Raw genomic sequence first — 16,566 nt, 5'->3', positions numbered from 1 at the left:
CTCGGCGCACGTGCGGCCCCGCGCGCCCCCTCCTCGGTGCACGTGCGGCCCCGCGCGCCCCCTCCTCGGCGCACGTGCGGCCCCGCGCGCCCCCCCGCACTTCCGGCTCGGCCTCCCCTCCCCTCCCCGCTTACGTCATCCGGGCCGCCCGACCCGGAAGTCCTCGTGCCGGCCCCGCCCCCGGGCGGGTGGTCGCGCAGGCGCGGGCGGGCCTGAGGGAGAAGCCGCCCGCCGCGCGCCCTCGGCCAAGATGGCGTTGGACGGGCCCGATCAGGTGAGGGGATTCCCCCTTCCCCCCCCTCCCCCGCCCCCGGCCCGGCCCGGCCCGGCCCTCCCCTCCCCAACCCTTCCCGACCCTTCCCGACCCGTCCCGGACCAACCCGACACCCCCGTCCGACCCGCCCGGGGCTTGGGAGAGCGGGGTTGGCGTCTCCCCGGGGCTCGGATCATCTTCCTCACCGTCATCGTGCCATGGCCTCAGCGCTGACTAGGTGCCAGGCGCTGTTCTGAGCGCTGGGCTACATCAGCTTGTCCTACTTGGGGCTCACAGGCTTCACCCCCATTTTAATATGACTGTAAGCCCGTCAAACGGCAGGGACCGTCTCTCTCTGTTGCCGACTTGTTCATCCCAAGCGCTTAGTACAGTGCTCTGCACATAGTAAGCGCTCAATAAATACTATTGAATGAATGAATGAATAATAATGACAATAATAATGATGGCTTTCACCCCCACTTTAATAATGATGTTGATGATGATGATGATGGCATTTGTGAAGCGCCGACTAGGTGCCCAGCGCTGTGCTAAGCGCTGGGATAGATCCAAAGTCTTTAGGTTGGCCTACCTAGGGCTCACAGTCTTTATCCCCATTTTAATAATAATAACGATGATCCTCACCCCCACTTTAATAATAATGATGATGATGATGGCATTTGTGAAGCGCTGACAAGGTGCCAAGCGCTGTGCTAAGCGCTGGGGGAGATCCAAAGTCAGCAGGTTGGCCTACGTGGGGCTCACGGTCTTCACCCCCATTTTAATAATAATAATGATGGTTTTTCACCCCCACTTTATGATGATGATGATGATGATGGCATTTGTGAAGCGCCGACTAGGTGCCAAGCGCTGTTCTAAGCACTGGGATAGATGCAAAGTCATCAGGTTGGACTACGTGGGGCTCGCGGTCTTCACCCCCATTTTAATAATAATAATAATAATGATGATGGTTTTCACCCCCACTTTAATGATGATGATGATGATGATGGCATTTGTGAAGCGCTGACTAGGTGCTAAGCGCTGGGGGAGATCCAAAGTCATCAGGTTGGCCTACGTGGGGCTCACGGTCTTCACCCCCATTTTAATAATAATAATGGCCTTCACCCCCACTTTAATAATGATGATGATGATGATGATGGCATTTGTTAAGGCCTGACTAGGTGCCAAGCACCGTTCTGAGCGCTGGGATAGATCCTAGGTCATCAGGTTGTCCTACGTGGGGCTCACAGCTTTCACCCCCATTTTAATAATAATGATGGTATTACTTAAGCACTTACTAGGTGCCAAGGCACCGTTCTAAGCGCTGGGATAGATCCAAGGTCATCAGGTTGTCCCACATTGGGCTCACAGTCTTCACCCCCATTTTAATAATAATACTAATGATGGCATTTGTTTAGTGCTTACTATGTGCCAAGCACCGTTCTAAGCGCAGGGGGGGATACAAGGTCATCGGGTTGTCCCACGTGAGGCTCCCAGTCTTCATCCCCCTTTTCCAGATGAGGTCACCGAGGCCGGAGAAGTGAAGTGACTTGCCCAAAGTCACGCAGCAGAAAAGTGGCGGAGCCGGGATTCGAACCCACGACCTCTGACTCCCAAGCCCAGGCTCTTTCCACTAAGCCATGCTGCTGATTTCCCTGTATCTGCCCCAGCGCTTAGAACAGTCCTCTGCACATGATAAGCGCTTAACAGATACCAACATTATTATTATTATGGAGCGCTAACTCTGTGCAGGCCACTGAACGAAACGCTTGGGAGGCTACAGCTTAGAGGGGTTTGAGAGAGGGGTGGGTGGGAAAGATGGAGAGAGGGGGAGTGGAGGAAGAGTTTGCGTTGTCGGTGGGCAACTGTGTGGTTATCAGTGGTATTTATTGAGCGCCTACTGCGGAGAGAACGGGATACTAAGCGCTCGGCAGAGCACTGTAAAGCAGAGTTGGTAAACGAGTACCAACAACGTGAAAAGTAGCATGGCTTCGTGGAAAGAGCCCGGGCTTGGGAGTCAGGGGATGTGGGTTCTAATCCCGGCTCCGCCGCTTGTCAGCTCTGTGACCTTGGGCAAGCCACTTGACCTCTCTGTGCCTCAGTGACCTCATCTGTAAAATGGGGATTAAGACTGGGAGCCCCATGTGGGACACCCCGATTATCTTGTATCTATCCCAGCGCTTAGAACGGTGCTTGGCACATAGTAAGCACTTAATACTATTATTATTATTATAAGTACTTCATCAGGTAGTGACCGCCTATCAGTCAGTCACTGGTATTAAACGTTTACTGTGTGCAGACCACTGTACTAAGCGTTTGGGAGAGAGCAATACAACAGAATCGTTATAGTTCTATATTGTATTATAACGATCGCTTATCACGATAGTGTATTTTCCCAAGCACTTGAAACAGTGCTGTGCACACCTTAAAGCGCTCAATAAATATGATTAAATGATTGAATGAACTCACAGACGTGTCCCCTGCATGTTTACGCTTATTGTGTGCGGAGCACTATACCCTGACCCCAGTGAGTTTATAGTCTCGTGGGGGAGGCATTTAGATACACAGATTGTAAAGTGTTTTGTAATAGGAATGTGCATAAGTGCCGTGGGGCTGAGGGTGGGGTGGATATCAAATGCCCATCGGTATCGCAGATCCAAACTGCCCCAAGTAGTTGCCAGGGGTAGCTTGTGGGGTGTCACTGTGCGGTGTTTATCGAAGGGGTCCCCGTGTCAGTGGCTCTGTGGGTGGGGGGCAGGTGCTTCTTCCACCCAACCCCGCCCCGTCCCCCCCGTCCCAGTATCCCTACCCAAAAATAAGCACCGGAGGGAGGGGGGCAAAATATTATGAATCTGCCTCGCCGTCCCAGGCTGAACTGGTGTTGGTATTTAATGTTGGTATTTTTGTTAAGCGCTTACTATGTGCCGAGCACTGTTCTAAGCGCTGGGGTAGACATAGGGGAATCAGGTTGTCCCACATGGGGCTCACAGTCTTAATCCCCATTTTACAGATGAGGGAACTGAGGCCCAGAGAAGTTAAGTGACTTGCCCACAGTCACACAGCCGACAAGTGGCAGAGCTGGGATTCAAACTCATGAGCCCTGACTCCAAAGCCCGTGCTCTTTCCACTGAGCCACGCTGCTTCTCCCACAGGTGGCCAACCTGCCTCCCCCTCTCCAAGCTACCCTGGTCCATTAGCCCCGGGCCGGTCGCATTTATTGGAGCGCTTGTCCTGAGCTCCTGGGAGAGTACAGTATAACAGTTGGCGACACTTTCCTTGCCCACGGTCACCTTACAATGTAGAGCGACTGTAATAATAGTAATTTTGGTATTTGTTAAGCGCTTACTATGTGCCAAGCACTGTTCTAAGCGCTGGGTAGATACATGGTAATTAGGTTGTCCCACATGGGGCTCACAGTCTTCATCCCCGTTTTCCAGATGAGGTCACTGATGCACAGAGAAGTGAAGTGACTTGCCCAAAGCCACCCAGCTGACAAGTGGCGGAGCCGGGATTAGAACCCACGACCTCTGACTCCCAAGCCCGGGCTCTTTCCAACGAGCCACCCTGCTTCTCTGAGTACACTGACTGTAAGGTCGTCAGTGGTATTTACTGAGCGCTCACCGTGTGCAGAGCACTCAACTGAGCACTTGGGAGAGCACTCGAGGCGATTGATGTCTATCTGTTTCGTTGTCAGGCTCCCCCTTCTATTCATTCATTCAATAGTATTTAGTGAGCGCTTACTACGTGCAGAGCACTGGACTAAACGCTTGGATTGTACAAATTGGCAACAGATAGAGACAGTCCCTGCCCTTTGACGGGTTTACGGTCTCATCGGGGGGTCTTCTAGACCGTGAGCCCGTCGTTGGGCGGGGATTGTCTCTATCTGTTGCCGAATTGTACTTCCCAAGCGCGTAGTGAAGTGCTCTGCACGCAGCCAGCGCTCAATAAATCCGACCGAATGAACACAGTAGACGCGTCCCCTCCCCACAACAAGCTTCCGGTCTAGAGGGAGCTCGATCGATCCGATCGATCGAGCCCCGGGCTGACACGGCGGTGCCTTCTGCCTGCAGATGGAGTTGGAGGAGGGCAAGGTGGGCAGCGGCCTCCGCCAGTATTACCTGTCAAAGATCGAGGAGCTGCAGGTGAGTGCCCCCCGGGGGGGGCCCCGTTCATTCAGTGAGCGCTCACTGGGGGCAGAGCACTGTAGTAAGCACTTGGGACCGTGCGATACGATAAGCAGGCGCGTTCCCTGCCCACCGCGAGCTTCCAGAGCGAGCAGGCCCCGGTCACGGCACCGCCGGAGCCGGTCCCGGGCGGGAGGAGGAGGAGGAAGAGACTTCCTGGAGCGGCTGGGTTCCTGGTCGGGCTTGGAAGTGGGGGACATCAATCCATCAGCGGTATTTCTTGAGCGCTTACCCGTGCCGAGCAACTCAGCGCTTGAGAGGGTATTAACAGACCCGTCCCGGCTCACAAAGGAGCTCACGGTCTAGAGGGAGAGGACGGGCTTTGGCCGTGGCGGAAAAGGGGGAGAAGAGCGTCCCGGGCCCGGTGAGCGGGGTCGGCGGTCCCCGCGGTTGTCGAGAGAGGGGGGTCCCCGGTGCAGCGGATTCATTTGCCCCCTCCAACAGCTGATCGTAAACGACAAGAGCCAGAACCTGCGGCGACTGCAGGCCCAGAGAAACGAGCTGAATGCCAAGGGTAAGCGGGCCCGGCCCGGGAGTCCCCTCTCCCGCTGCGGCCGACTCTCTCCCAACCGGAGAGGGACTGCGGGGAAAACCGGAGGGGGCCCCCAATCGATCTGCGGTGCTTGTTGAGTGCGGGGCGCTGTACTGAGCGCTCGGGAGAGTCCGGTACAACCGAGCGGGTAGACCCGATCCCCGCCCACGAGGAGCTTGCAGTCTAGCGGCCCAGAGCCACCCGACGGGAGACCAGACTCCCTTCCCCAAGCCGGCGGCTGCCACGGCACGGCCCGGCGGATGGAGCTGCGCGGCCTGGGAGTCCAGAGACCCGGGTTCTAATCCCAGCTCTGCCTCTCCGCTGCTGGGTGACTTCGGTTCTGTCACTTCTCGGGGCCTCAGTCTCCCGCTCTGGAAAACGGGGTCAAATACGTCCTCTCCCTTAGACCGGGAGTCCCACGAGGGCCCAGGGACCGCGCCGGGCCGTCTCGTATCCAGCCCGGCGCGCGGTCCAGTGGATGGAGCCCGGGAGACGGAGGGAGCGGGTGCGAATCCCGGCCCCGCCACCCATCTGCCGCCCGACCTCGGGCGAGTCGCCGGGCGTTTCTGCGCCTCGCTGACCCCGCCCGTGAAATGGGGATGGAGACCGAGCCCCGTGTCGGCCAGGGCCGGCGTTCAACCCAGTCGACTCGAATCTCCCCCAGCGCTTAGAACGGCGCTCGGCAGATAGCACGCGCTTAACAGATGCCCCGATTATTAGTATCTGTCGACATTATCGGCCCCGTAGCAAGTGCTTACGGGATGCCCCCCGATTATGGTGGTCCTCAGTGCGGCTGCTACGGGAAGAGCTCCAGCTGCTGCAGGAGCAGGGCTCCTACGTCGGGGAGGTGGTCCGGGCCATGGACAAGAAGAAGGTGTTGGTCAAGGTATGGCCTTTGGGGCACGGGGTGGGGAGGAGGAGGCGCCGCAGCCCCCCGACACCCTCCGCTGCCCCCCAGCCCTCTCCCACATCCCCCCGTCGTGGTGGCCGGAAGCCCCACGCCGAGCTTCTCCGTGTGCGGGTCTGTGCCTGTACACATTCACGTGCTTTAAGGGAAGCAGCGTGGCTCAGTGGCAAGAGGCCGGGCTTGGGAGTGGGAGGTCGTGGGTTCTAATCCCGGCTCCGCCACTTTTCGGCTGTAGGCAAGTCACTTTACTAAGCCTCAGTTACCACCTCTGTAAAATGGGAGTCAAGAGTGTGAGCCCCACCTGGGACGACCTGATGAGCTTGTGTCCCCCCCCCCCCGTCCCCCCCCCCCAAGCGCTCAGAACGGTGCTTGGCACCTCGTAAGCGCTTAACAAATACCGTCACTATCGTTATTATTATTCGCGTGTAGGTCCATCCCGAGGGCAAGTTCGTGGTGGACGTGGACAAGAACATAGACATCAACGACGTGAGTTGGAGGCCGGGGGCGGGGCGGGGGCGTCTGCGGAGGCGGGATCGGGCCGGGGGCGGGGCGGAGGGCCACAGGAGTCAGCCTGGTGGTGGGCCGCCCGGGCAGGTGACCCCCAACTGCCGCGTGGCCCTGCGCAACGACAGCTACACCCTGCACAAGATCCTGCCCAACAAAGTCGACCCCCTGGTGTCGCTCATGATGGTGGAGAAGGTGCCCGACTCCACCTACGAGATGATAGGCGGCCTGGACAAGCAGATCAAGGAGATCAAGGAGGTCATCGAGCTGCCCGTCAAGCACCCCGAGCTCTTCGAGGCGCTGGGCATCGCGCAGCCCAAGGTGAGGGGGGGGGCCGGCCGCGAAGGGCCGCTGGGGCTCCCCGCCCGCCGCGCCGCTGACCTCCCCCCCTCCCCGGCCCCAGGGAGTGTTGCTGTACGGCCCCCCCGGCACCGGGAAGACGCTGCTGGCCCGGGCCGTGGCCCATCACACCGACTGCACCTTCATCCGGGTCTCGGGCTCCGAGCTGGTGCAGAAGTTCATCGGAGAAGGTGAGAGCCCCTCTCCTCCGGGCGGCCCTCCCCGCTCACGCCGGCCTCCGTCCGCCAGCCGGGCCCCGGCGCTCGCACGCCGCGAGAGGGGAGAGGTGGCGCGGCCCAGTGGAAAGAGCCCGGGTCCGGGGGGGTTGGAGGACCTGGCGTCCGGCGCCAGCTTTGCCGCTTACTTGTAACCTCGGGCGAGCCATTTGTCTGGGGCTCGGTTCCCTCCTCGGACCGGGCACCCCGGGTAGGGGTAGGGACCGCGTCCCACCCGGTCGTCCCGCGTCTCCCCCAGTGCTCGGCACGGGGTTAAGCGCTCAGCGGATTCCGCCGGTGTTACCGTCGTCACCGCTCCCTCCGTCGCCCCCCCCCCCCCCATAAAGCGCCCAGCGTGTCGCTCCGCTCCGGACGGTGCTCGGTTGCCACCGCTGATTGACGGGTCGGATGGAGCGCCCGGTTCCCCTCGGCGCCCTGGGCCCGGCCGGGCTTCCGTCCCGTCCCCCCGCCCCGAGCACGGGGCTCGGCCCCCCCACGCTGACGGCGGCTCTCGCGGGGTGGGTTCCCCGGCCCGCCCCCAGGGGCCCGGATGGTGCGGGAGTTGTTCGTGATGGCCCGGGAGCACGCCCCCTCCATCATCTTCATGGACGAGATCGACTCCATCGGCTCTTCGCGCCTGGAGGGGGGCTCCGGCGGCGACAGCGAGGTGCAGCGCACGATGCTGGAGCTGCTCAACCAGCTGGACGGCTTCGAGGCCACCAAGAACATCAAGGTAGGCGGCCGGGGGCGGGGGCCGGGCCGCGGGGGCTCCCCTCGCCCGTCCCGCGGGGCCTGACGCTGCGGCGGCCCCCAGGTCATCATGGCCACCAACAGGATCGACATCCTGGACTCGGCCCTGCTGCGCCCGGGCCGCATCGACAGGAAGATTGAGTTCCCCCCACCCAATGAGGAGGTAGGAAGGATTGGGGGGGCGCGGGGGCGGAGGCCGGGCCCCGGAGGCGGGCACTGAGGTGCCTTCCGGCCCCAGGCCCGCCTGGACATCCTCAAGATCCACTCGCGGAAGATGAACCTGACGCGGGGCATCAACCTGCGCAAGATTGCCGAGCTCATGCCGGGGGCATCGGGGGCCGAAGTCAAGGTAGGTAGCCGGGGCCGGGGGGCGGGACGGACCGGACCGGGCGCGGGCCCGGCGGGCCTCACCTCCCTCCCGCTCCCCAGGGCGTGTGCACGGAGGCCGGGATGTACGCCCTGCGGGAACGGCGCGTCCACGTGACGCAGGAGGACTTCGAGATGGCCGTGGCCAAGGTAAAGGGGGGGGGGGGGGGCCGGGGCAGGACGGGCTCGGCGGGGGGACCGGAGGGGCCGGAGGACCGGGAGGGGCCGGGCGCGGGCCCGCTCCCAGCCCCCGTGTGGGTCCGTTGCAGGTCATGCAGAAGGACAGCGAGAAGAACATGTCCATCAAGAAGCTGTGGAAATGAGGGGCCGCGGGGAGTCCGGGGGCCGCCCGCGCGTCCGGCCCCAATAAAGCTCTGTGACGTGCGTGGACGCGGTGGTCGGCTGGTTGGTTGGCTGTGGGGCCCCTCCTCCTCCCGGCCCAGTGACCAGGCCCACAAGTAAACAAAAGGATTTTTATTGGAAAAAAAAAACTCCAAACGAGCCCCTCCCGGCACCTGCTAAAGCCCTCCCGCTGCCCAGGATCAATCCGGCCCCAGCCCCCCCCCCCCCCCCCATCCCTGCTGAAGCCTGCCCGCCCCTCCCCCGGCCGCCCCCCACCCCCCAACCGCCCCGGTCCCCGCGGGGCCGGGGCCGGCGGCCCTGAGCCGCTTGCATAGATCGAGGAAAGAAGTGCTGCGGGAGGGGGGCGGGTGGCCACGCCCCGCCTCCCCCGCCCCGGCTCCTGACCGCCACCGCCCCCCCCCACGCCCCCCCACCTCGCTCCCCCGATAGTGCAGCAGATACCTGAAGGAAAGAGACCCGCGGGGTGGGGAGGGGTACGGGGCGGCCCAGATCTTTGGTTTAGAAAATCCCGCGGGGCAGGGACCCGCACCCTGCGCCCCCCGCCCCCGGCCCCCCCCCACCCCGGCAGGCTGCACCGGGCCTGTAAACACTCACTCGCCGCCTTTGGTTCAGAAGGAAAAGTTCTCCGTTTCAGAGTCGTAGCCCGGCCCCTTCTCCCCCGACCCCCCCCACCCGCCGCCCCGTGCCGCTGCCGGCCCCCCCACCCCCACCCCTTGTACACCAAGCACCCCCTCCCCAGCTCTGGCCCCCCGGGACCGCGGCCCCGGTGGGTGAGGAGGCGGGGCGGAGCAGCTGACCCCCCCCCCCCCTTCCTACATCTACGTCACTAACTAACAAGTCGGCCCCCGGCCCCGGGTGGGGGGGCGTTGGGGGTTGGGGGGGGTCGGCGGGGCCGGACGCGAGGGGGAGGCGTGGGGTCCCCGCGGGCGTTAGGTCAGGCGGAGGCCCAGCACCTGTTCCAGTTCCTGCCGGCGCTGCTGTACCTGGGGGAGGAAGCAAGCGGCTCAGGGGGGAGGGGGTCCGCGGGCGGAGAATCTCCCCCGGGGGGGCCGGGAGGCCAGCGGCTCACCTTGGCGAAGATATGGCGGCCCACGGCCTCCTGGGCCCAGGGCTGGTGGTAGAAGGCAGAGCGGCGTTCCTCCTCCGGGTTCCCGATGACGTCCGTGATGATCTGGGGCGGGGGGCGGGGGGGGGGGGGAATTGAGAGACGGCTCGCCGACCCCCCTCCGGCCCCTCCCCGGCCCGCCCGGCGGCCCGGCCCGACCTTGAGGTCGCGGCGCTGGGAGCGCAGCCATTCCTGGATGAAGTCCTGGGGGTCCGTGCTGAAACTCAGCATGAAGTCCCGCTGGGTCTTCAGCTGGTTGATGGACTCGATGGTCTCGTGGATCTGCCGGGGGACGGGAGGGGAGCGGCTGCGGCGCCGGTCACGGGGGCCGGAGGGGGCGGGGGCTGGGGTCCGGGGGGCCCCCCGGCGCTCTGACCTTGCCGTCCAGCGAGGCGATCTCCTGCTGGTTGGTGGTGGAGGCCAGGAAGTTGCTCATCTGGGCCTTGAGGGGGTCGTCCACCTCCACGTCGATGTCGTAGCAGGCCGTCTTCTTCTGGTCGCTGGGGTCCACGCTGCCGGGCCGGGCCGGGCCGGGTCAGGCCGGGGCCTGGCCCCCCGCGGCCCCTCCGGCCCCCCGCGGCCCCGCCGGCCCCCCGCCCGGCCCCACCTGATGATGTGGTTGATGACGATGGGATCCGGGTGCTGCAGCAGCCCCGCCAGCTTCATGGGGATCTCCGAGAAACGCAGGCGGCCGCAGCTGAAGATCTGGCGGGGAGGCGGGGGGCGGGTCAGGGGAGCCCGGGGGGCGGGGGCCCAGGGGCCCGGGGGCCCGGGGGCCGGGGGGGGGGGGGGGACGGACCTGGCGGAAGTAGCGGTTACAGTTGATGTACTCTCGCTCGTGGCCGTCCTGCAGCTGGTTGTGTTTGATGTAGAGCCACAGCGCCTGCATGATGGCCGCCCGGGTCTGGGTGTGCACGCCCAGCAGCCGGGCCAGCCGCGGGTCCAGCTTGTACTGGGGGGGCTGCGGAGGGGAGACGGGGAGGCCCGGGCTGGGGGTTAGCCGGGGAGGGGGGGGGGAGGGCCGGGGGAGGGGAGGGAGGGCGCGGGCGGTCACCTGGTGGTCCAGCATGAGCAGCAGGGTGCACTTGACGTTCAGATCCCCCGGCCGCTTCACCTGGAAGCCGTCGGTCTCCTGGGTCGTCGGCATCCGGTGCCACTGGGGCGGGAGGGGGAGGCGGGACCCATCACCGGCCCGGCCCCCGAGGAGCTCCCCGTCGGCGCCCCCCGCCCCAAAACTGCAAGTTCCCCGCTGCCTCGACACCCCCCAGCCCCTGGAGCAGCAGAGCCGGGGGGGGGGTGGCGAGGGGCGGCCCGACCGGCGGCTCACCTCCACCAGGTGGTTGTCGGGCCCGTACAGCTCCTTGTCCAGCTCGATGACCAGACTCTTGAAGAAGGAAGAGAACTTCCTCTTCTGCTTGCTGGGCTGGAGGGAGACGGGCGGGCGAGGGTGGACGAGGGCCCCCCGGCTCCCCTCCCCATCTCCCCCCAACACCCCCCCCCCCCCCCCGTGGCCCGGCCCGCCCCGCTTACGTCATCCAGCAGCTTCCCCTCCACGCGCAGCTCCCAGGAGGCCACCTTGTCCCCCGGGGCCGCGCCCGGGGCCGCCCCGGCCGTGCCCGCGGCCCCCTCGCCCTCCGCCTTGCTGGGGCTGAAGGTGTTGGAGATGTAGATGCGCAGCTTCCGCTTTTGCTGCGGGGACCGGAGAGACCACCCGCGTCACCGGGGCCGGGCCGCGGGGTCGGCCCCCTCCCCCCGACACGGGGCCGAGGCCGGGGGCGTCCCGGGCCCTCCCGTTCACGGGAGGGACCGGGGAGAGGCGGGCGGGAGGGGGGGGCCGCCTCACCGTGAGGGGTTTCTTGATGGCCTCCTGGATCTCCATGCGCTTCCGGGCGATGGTTTGGTCCAGTTTCCGCTCAAAAGCCAGCAGGTCCATGTAGGCCTGAGACTCCGGGACCAGCTCCCGGATCTGGGAGCCGAGGAGGAGACGGACGGGCCGCCGTCGGGACCTCGCCTCACCCCGTCACCCGGAGGTCACCACGGTCCCTCCCCCCTCCAGCCCGGGGCTTGAGGGAGGGAAGGAGGGGCTCACCCGCTGAGGTAGAACTTTGTCCGCCATCTTTCTTCTCTTCAGGCTGCGCTTCCGGACACGAGAGGCACGCGCGGACATCAGACACAAGCGCGGAAAACGCGCGCGCGTGGGCCGGTCGGCGGTCCCGCGGGCCACCCTCTCCGTCCCCGACCCCGACGTCCCGGCGGGCCCGGGCGGGACGGGGGAGGGGGAAGGGGGCGAGGGGAGGAAGGGCTGGGCGCTCACCCTCGGCGCTGGGGAGGCAGCGGGGGCTGGGCCTGGGGCACCAGCAGGCGCTTGCGAAACGGGTCCATCATGGCCGGCGGCATCCCGGGGCGCAGCGGGGAGGCCGTCCCGAACGGCGGCCCGGCGGGGGGCCCCACCTGCAGACCCCCCATGGGCATGCGGCTCCCGGGCGACATGCCCGGCCGCTGGGGGAGAGAGGAGGCGCGTGTCGCCGGGTAGCCGGGGGGGGGGGGGGGGGGGGCGGCGGCACGGGGCATCCCCCGGCCCCGCCCTCGCCGACCGCCGAGGCGGCGGTGCCCGGGGCCGAGGAGGGGGGAGGCCGGGTCGGAGCGCGGAGGTCGGGAGGAGCCGACCGCCCGCCCTGCTCTCCCGTGGGCCCGCCCCATCTCTCGGGCTGCCAGCGGGCTCTGCTACCTGCTCCCCTCCTCCCCACCGCCGCACCCCATCCGGCCCGGTCTGGGCCGCGGCCAGGGCTCTCGGCCGCTCTCTCTGCCCCGGCCGGACCCGCGCCCGGGGGACGGGGGCTCAGGAAGGGGAGCGGGAGAGAGGCGGCCCGTTCCCTGGCTCGCGAGGGGCCGACGGGTCAAAACCCGAGCGACCCCGTCCCCGCCCCGGCGGCCGCCCAGATCCCGGAGGAGACGGGGACGGGCCGAGTGGGGGACTGAGGTTGGGGAGGGGTCGGGGCGCCCCTCGCTTCGCCCGTCACTGGTCCCCTTTCTTTCTCCTCCCCTCCACCCGGGGCAGCTGGAGGACTTGGGTGGGGTGGGGTCAGGACCCCGCGGCCGTGCCGGGGCCGACCGCCCCCCGCCTCTCCCGGGGCACCGGGGGGAGCGGCGGCCGGAGGGGGGAGAGGGGGTGAGGAGGCGGGGGCGGAGCAGGGCCCGACCCCCCCCCTCCCGGCAGCTTCCCCCTCTCGGCCCCGCCGGGGCCGGGGATGGAGCGACCGGTTAAACCGGCCAAACCGGGCAGCGGAGCCCAAGAGGCTGCGGGGCGGGAGGGTGGGGGGAGGCAGGCGGGCCGGCCGGAGATCCCTGGCCGCTTCTCCTTGGCCCAGCGGCGAGAGCCCGGGCCCGGAGGTCGTGGGTTCCGATCCCGGCTCCGCCACGCGTCCGCCGCGTGACCCCGGGCCAGTCGCTTCATTTCTCCGGGCCTCGATTCCCTCCTCTGGAGGACGGGGATGAAGACCGGGGGCCCACGGGGGACAACCCGATGACCTCGCGTCTCCCTCGGTGCTAAGGACGGCGCTCGGCACACAGCGGGCGCTTAACCGATAGCGTGATGATCGTCATCGTCCTCCGGGCCGGAGAGGGGAGCCGCCCGGGGCCGAGGGCGGGCGACGGGGAGAGGGGGCTCGTGGAGGGCGGGAAACGTGTCTCTCGTGTTGCCATGCTGTACTCTCCCCAGTGCTCGGTACAGTGCTCCGCACCCGGTAAACGCTCACGAAATGCGACCGTCTGCCCGGCCAGGGGGTTTCCAGGGCCGGGCTCAGGCGGGGGGAACCCGGCCGGCGGGTGGAGATGGACGCGGGGCAGGGGGAGCGTCCACCCTGCCCGGCGAGACCCGGGCTTGGGGACCCCGCCGTCCCCCGGCCGGAGACGGGGGCCGGGTGGCCTCGGACCCCCGCGCCCGTCCCTCGGGCGGGTGGCGGGGCCGCGGATCCCGGCGGCGCCCGGCGGCCGGGCACGGCGCCCCCCTCCCCGGGCGAGGCGCCCCTCTGCCGCCCCCGGCACCGGCCGGCTCCCTCCCCTCCGCCCCTCCGGCCTCCGCCGACCCCGTGCCGGCTCTCCCGGCCGGACGCCGTCGGGGCGGCGGGGAGGAGCGGGGTCGGGGGTCCGGGGCCGGCCGGCCCCCTCCCCACGGCGTCCGCCGGATCCTCGGAGGCCAGGCCGCCCCCACGCCATCTGCCGCTGGAGGCTTCTGCGGCCCACCCGCCCTCCTCTCTGCAAAACAGCCCGGCTTCTTCTACCCCCGTGCCCTCCTGCCCCCGCCTCTTCCCCAGCTCTGCCTACCGGCCCTTTTCCCCACCCCTTCCCCCACCCTGCCTCCCTCCGCCTCTGCCCCATTCCCTCCTGCCCCCCTGCCCCGCCCCGCCCCGTCCCCCGTCCCCTTCCAGCCCCACCTCTACCCCACTTCCCTGTTCCTGCCTCTTCCTCGTCCCGCCCTGCCCCCGGCCCCCACCCCATCCCCTCCTGCCCCCTGCCTCTACCCCATCCCTTCCTGGCCCCCGCTTCCACCCCATCCCCTCCTGCCCCCCACTTCTACCCCATCCCCTCCTGCCCCCCCCATTTCTACCCCATCCCTTCCTGCCCCCCCCATTTCTACCCCTGTCCACCACTTCTCCCCCATGCCCTCCTGCCCCCCACTTCTTCCCCATCCCCTCCTGCCCCCCACTTCTATCCCATCCCCTCCTGCCCCTCACTTCTTCCTCGTCCCCTCCTGCCCCCCACTTCTATCCCATCCCCTCCTACCCCCCACTTCTTCCCCGTCCCCTCCTGCCCCCCACTTCTTCCCCATCCCCTTCTACCCCCCACTTCTTCCTCGTCCCCTCCTGCCCCCCACTTCTATCCCATCCCTTCCTGCCCCCCACTTCTATCCCATCCCCTCCTGCCCCCCACTTCTTCCTCGTCCCCTCCTGCCCCCCACTTCTTCCTCGTCCCCTCCTGCCCCCCACTTCTATCCCATCCCTTCCTGCCCCCCACTTTTATCCCATCCCTTCCTGCCCCCCACTTTTATCCCATCCCCTCCTGCCCCCCCACTTCTTCCCCATGCCCTCCTGCCCCCCCACTTCTACCCCATCCCCTCTGCCCCCCACTTCTACCCTACGCCCCCCGGCCCTACCCGATCGCCTCCTGCCCCGCACTTCTACCGTAGCCCATCCCCCCCGCCCCCCGGTCCTCACCTGGTAGGGAGCAGTGGGCCCGGTGGGCCCCATGGGGCGGAAGGCGGCGGCGGCGGCGGCGGCGGCAGCGGCGGCGTTGGGTCCCCCGGCGGGCCCGGCGGGCCCCGGCCCCGGCCCCGGCCCCGGGCCCCGCATGGGCGGGCCGGGCAGCATCCCGGGCCCCGCGGGGGGAGGGGGCGCCCCCAGCGCCGCGGCCACCGCCCCGCCCCCGGGGCTCAGCGGGAACCCGCCGGCGCCGCGCCCCGACATCCGCCCCGGACGGACCAAACCGGGCGCCGGCCTCCGAGACCCCCGATCCGCCAGCCGCGCTCCGGGATGCCGCGCCCGCTCGATCCGATCCGGGATCCGGGCTCTGCGACCCGAGCTCCGCGCTCCGGCCCTTCCCGATCCGCTTCCGATCCGCTCCGGGCTCCGGGCTCCGGGCTCCGGACCTTCCCGATCCGATCCGCTCCGGACCTTCCCGATCCGCTCCGGACTCCGGGCTCCGGACCTTCCCGATCCGCTTCCGATCCGGACTCCGGGCTCCGGGCTCCGGACCTTCCCGATCCGCTCCGGACCTTCCCGATCCGCTTCCGATCCGCTCCGGACTCCGGGCTCCGGACCTTCCCGATCCGCTTCGGGCTCCGACCCTTCTCGATCCGCTCCGGACTCCGGCTCCGGATTCCGGGCTCCGGGCTCCGGGCGGCTGGAGTCCGCGGCCGCTGGCTCCGTTCCCGAGCGGCCGAATCCGCTTCCGGGCTCCGCTTCCCCGACGCCGCCACCAACTCCGGGCGGCGCGCGCCGAGGCCCCGCCCCCTTCCCGGCCCGGACCAATCACCGGCCGCCCCGCAGGCCCCGCCCCCTCGGGCCCCGCCCACCGCCCCCAAACCGCCCGCCGCCCGGGCGGGAATCCAGCCGTCAATCATCGGGCTTTAATCATAACAGTAATCATGTTGCTATTTAGCAAGCGCTTCCTAGGTGCCGAGCACTGTTCTAAGCGCTGCGGGAGATACAGGGTCATCGGGTTGGCCCACGGGAGGCTCACGGTCTTCAGCCCCATTTGACAGATGAGGTCACTGAGGCCCAGAGAAGTGAATTAATAATACTGTAGGTATCTGTTAAGCGCTTCCTACGTGCCGAGCACTGTTCTAAGCGCTGGGGCGGATCCAGGGTCCTCAGGTGGCCCCACGTGAGGCTCCCAGTCTTCATCCCCATTTGACAGATGAGGGAACTGAGGCCCAGAGAAGTGACTTGCCCACAGCTCGCGGTGTGCGGAGCACTGTACTAACCGCTCGGGCGAGGACAATCCAACCGAACCGCCCTCCCGCTTCCCTGGGCCAGGGAGCTGGCCTAGGTCAGAGTTCAGAGGTCAACTGGGGTCGGGCTGCCTAAGGGGCCCAGCGCCCTGGAGGAGGCAGCCTCATTCAGCCCTATTGACTGAGCGCTTACTGGGTGCAAAGCGCTGTACTAGGCGTTTGGGAGAGGACACTATAATAATAATATTTATTAAGAGCTTAGGTTCTAATCCCGGCTCTGCCGCATGTCAGCTGTGTGACTGTGGGCAAGTCACTTCACTTCTCTGGGCCTCAGTGACCCCATCAGGAAAATGGGGATGAAGACTTGGAGCGGATTCCCTTGTATCTCCCCCAGCGCTTAGAACAGTGCTCGGCACATAGTAAGCGCCTAATAGATACCACCGTTATTATTAAGTACCGGGCACGGTACTAAGCGCTGGGGTAGATACGAGTAAATCGGGTTGGACACGGTCCCTAGCCCGCTTAGGCCTCACAATCTTATTCTCCATTTTCCAGAGGAGGTAACCGAAGCATAGAGAAGGGAAGTGACTCGCCCAACGTCAC

General features: G+C 66.5%; 2 protein-coding genes across 2 annotated transcripts; one reads left to right on the top strand and one right to left on the bottom strand.

Annotated features, from left to right (window-relative positions):
- Positions 1 to 170: 170 nt before the first annotated feature.
- On the top strand, positions 171 to 8,437 carry PSMC5 (proteasome 26S subunit, ATPase 5). The gene is made up of 12 exons (XM_029075754.1): positions 171 to 274; positions 4,321 to 4,392; positions 4,879 to 4,948; positions 5,755 to 5,852; positions 6,303 to 6,359; positions 6,468 to 6,698; positions 6,781 to 6,907; positions 7,474 to 7,664; positions 7,746 to 7,844; positions 7,920 to 8,030; positions 8,111 to 8,197; positions 8,317 to 8,437. The coding sequence occupies exons 1-12, from the start codon at positions 251 to 253 to the stop codon at positions 8,368 to 8,370; spliced, it is 1,221 nt and encodes a 406-aa protein (XP_028931587.1). The 5' UTR covers positions 171 to 250; the 3' UTR covers positions 8,371 to 8,437.
- Positions 8,438 to 9,269: 832 nt separating this feature from the next.
- Positions 9,270 to 15,188, bottom strand: SMARCD2 (SWI/SNF related, matrix associated, actin dependent regulator of chromatin, subfamily d, member 2). Its single transcript, XM_029075753.2, has 13 exons — positions 14,729 to 15,188; positions 11,830 to 12,014; positions 11,605 to 11,647; positions 11,359 to 11,481; positions 11,046 to 11,204; positions 10,843 to 10,938; positions 10,570 to 10,671; positions 10,315 to 10,476; positions 10,123 to 10,220; positions 9,892 to 10,027; positions 9,675 to 9,797; positions 9,480 to 9,581; positions 9,270 to 9,393 (listed from the first exon to the last, which is right to left on the bottom strand). Exons 1-13 carry the CDS (start codon positions 14,975 to 14,977, stop codon positions 9,340 to 9,342), a joined length of 1,632 nt encoding a protein of 543 aa, XP_028931586.1. The 5' UTR covers positions 14,978 to 15,188; the 3' UTR covers positions 9,270 to 9,339.
- Positions 15,189 to 16,566: the final 1,378 nt, after the last annotated feature.

The sequence above is a fragment of the Ornithorhynchus anatinus genome, chromosome 11 (assembly GCF_004115215.2).
Source record: "Ornithorhynchus anatinus isolate Pmale09 chromosome 11, mOrnAna1.pri.v4, whole genome shotgun sequence".
NCBI classification, from domain to species: Eukaryota; Metazoa; Chordata; class Mammalia; order Monotremata; family Ornithorhynchidae; genus Ornithorhynchus; species Ornithorhynchus anatinus.
Note: the sequence above shows the minus strand (reverse complement) of the source record. Positions and strands in the feature narration are given on the sequence as shown.

Excerpts from the sequence above, each read along its gene's own strand:
- PSMC5 (XM_029075754.1), top strand. The coding sequence starts at position 251 with ATGGCGTTGGACGGGCCCGATCAG. Across the intron at positions 7,665-7,745 it reads AGGCCACCAAGAACATCAAG|GTCATCATGGCCACCAACAG; the intron begins GTAGGCGGCCGG and ends GGCGGCCCCCAG. Across the intron at positions 8,198-8,316 it reads TCGAGATGGCCGTGGCCAAG|GTCATGCAGAAGGACAGCGA; the intron begins GTAAAGGGGGGG and ends GGTCCGTTGCAG.
- SMARCD2 (XM_029075753.2), bottom strand. The coding sequence starts at position 14,977 with ATGTCGGGGCGCGGCGCCGGCGGGTTCCCGCTGAGCCCCGGGGGCGGG. Across the intron at positions 10,939-11,045 it reads AGGGGAAGCTGCTGGATGAC|CCCAGCAAGCAGAAGAGGAA; the intron begins GTAAGCGGGGCG and ends GTCTCCCTCCAG. Across the intron at positions 10,672-10,842 it reads CCGACAACCACCTGGTGGAG|TGGCACCGGATGCCGACGAC; the intron begins GTGAGCCGCCGG and ends CTCCCGCCCCAG.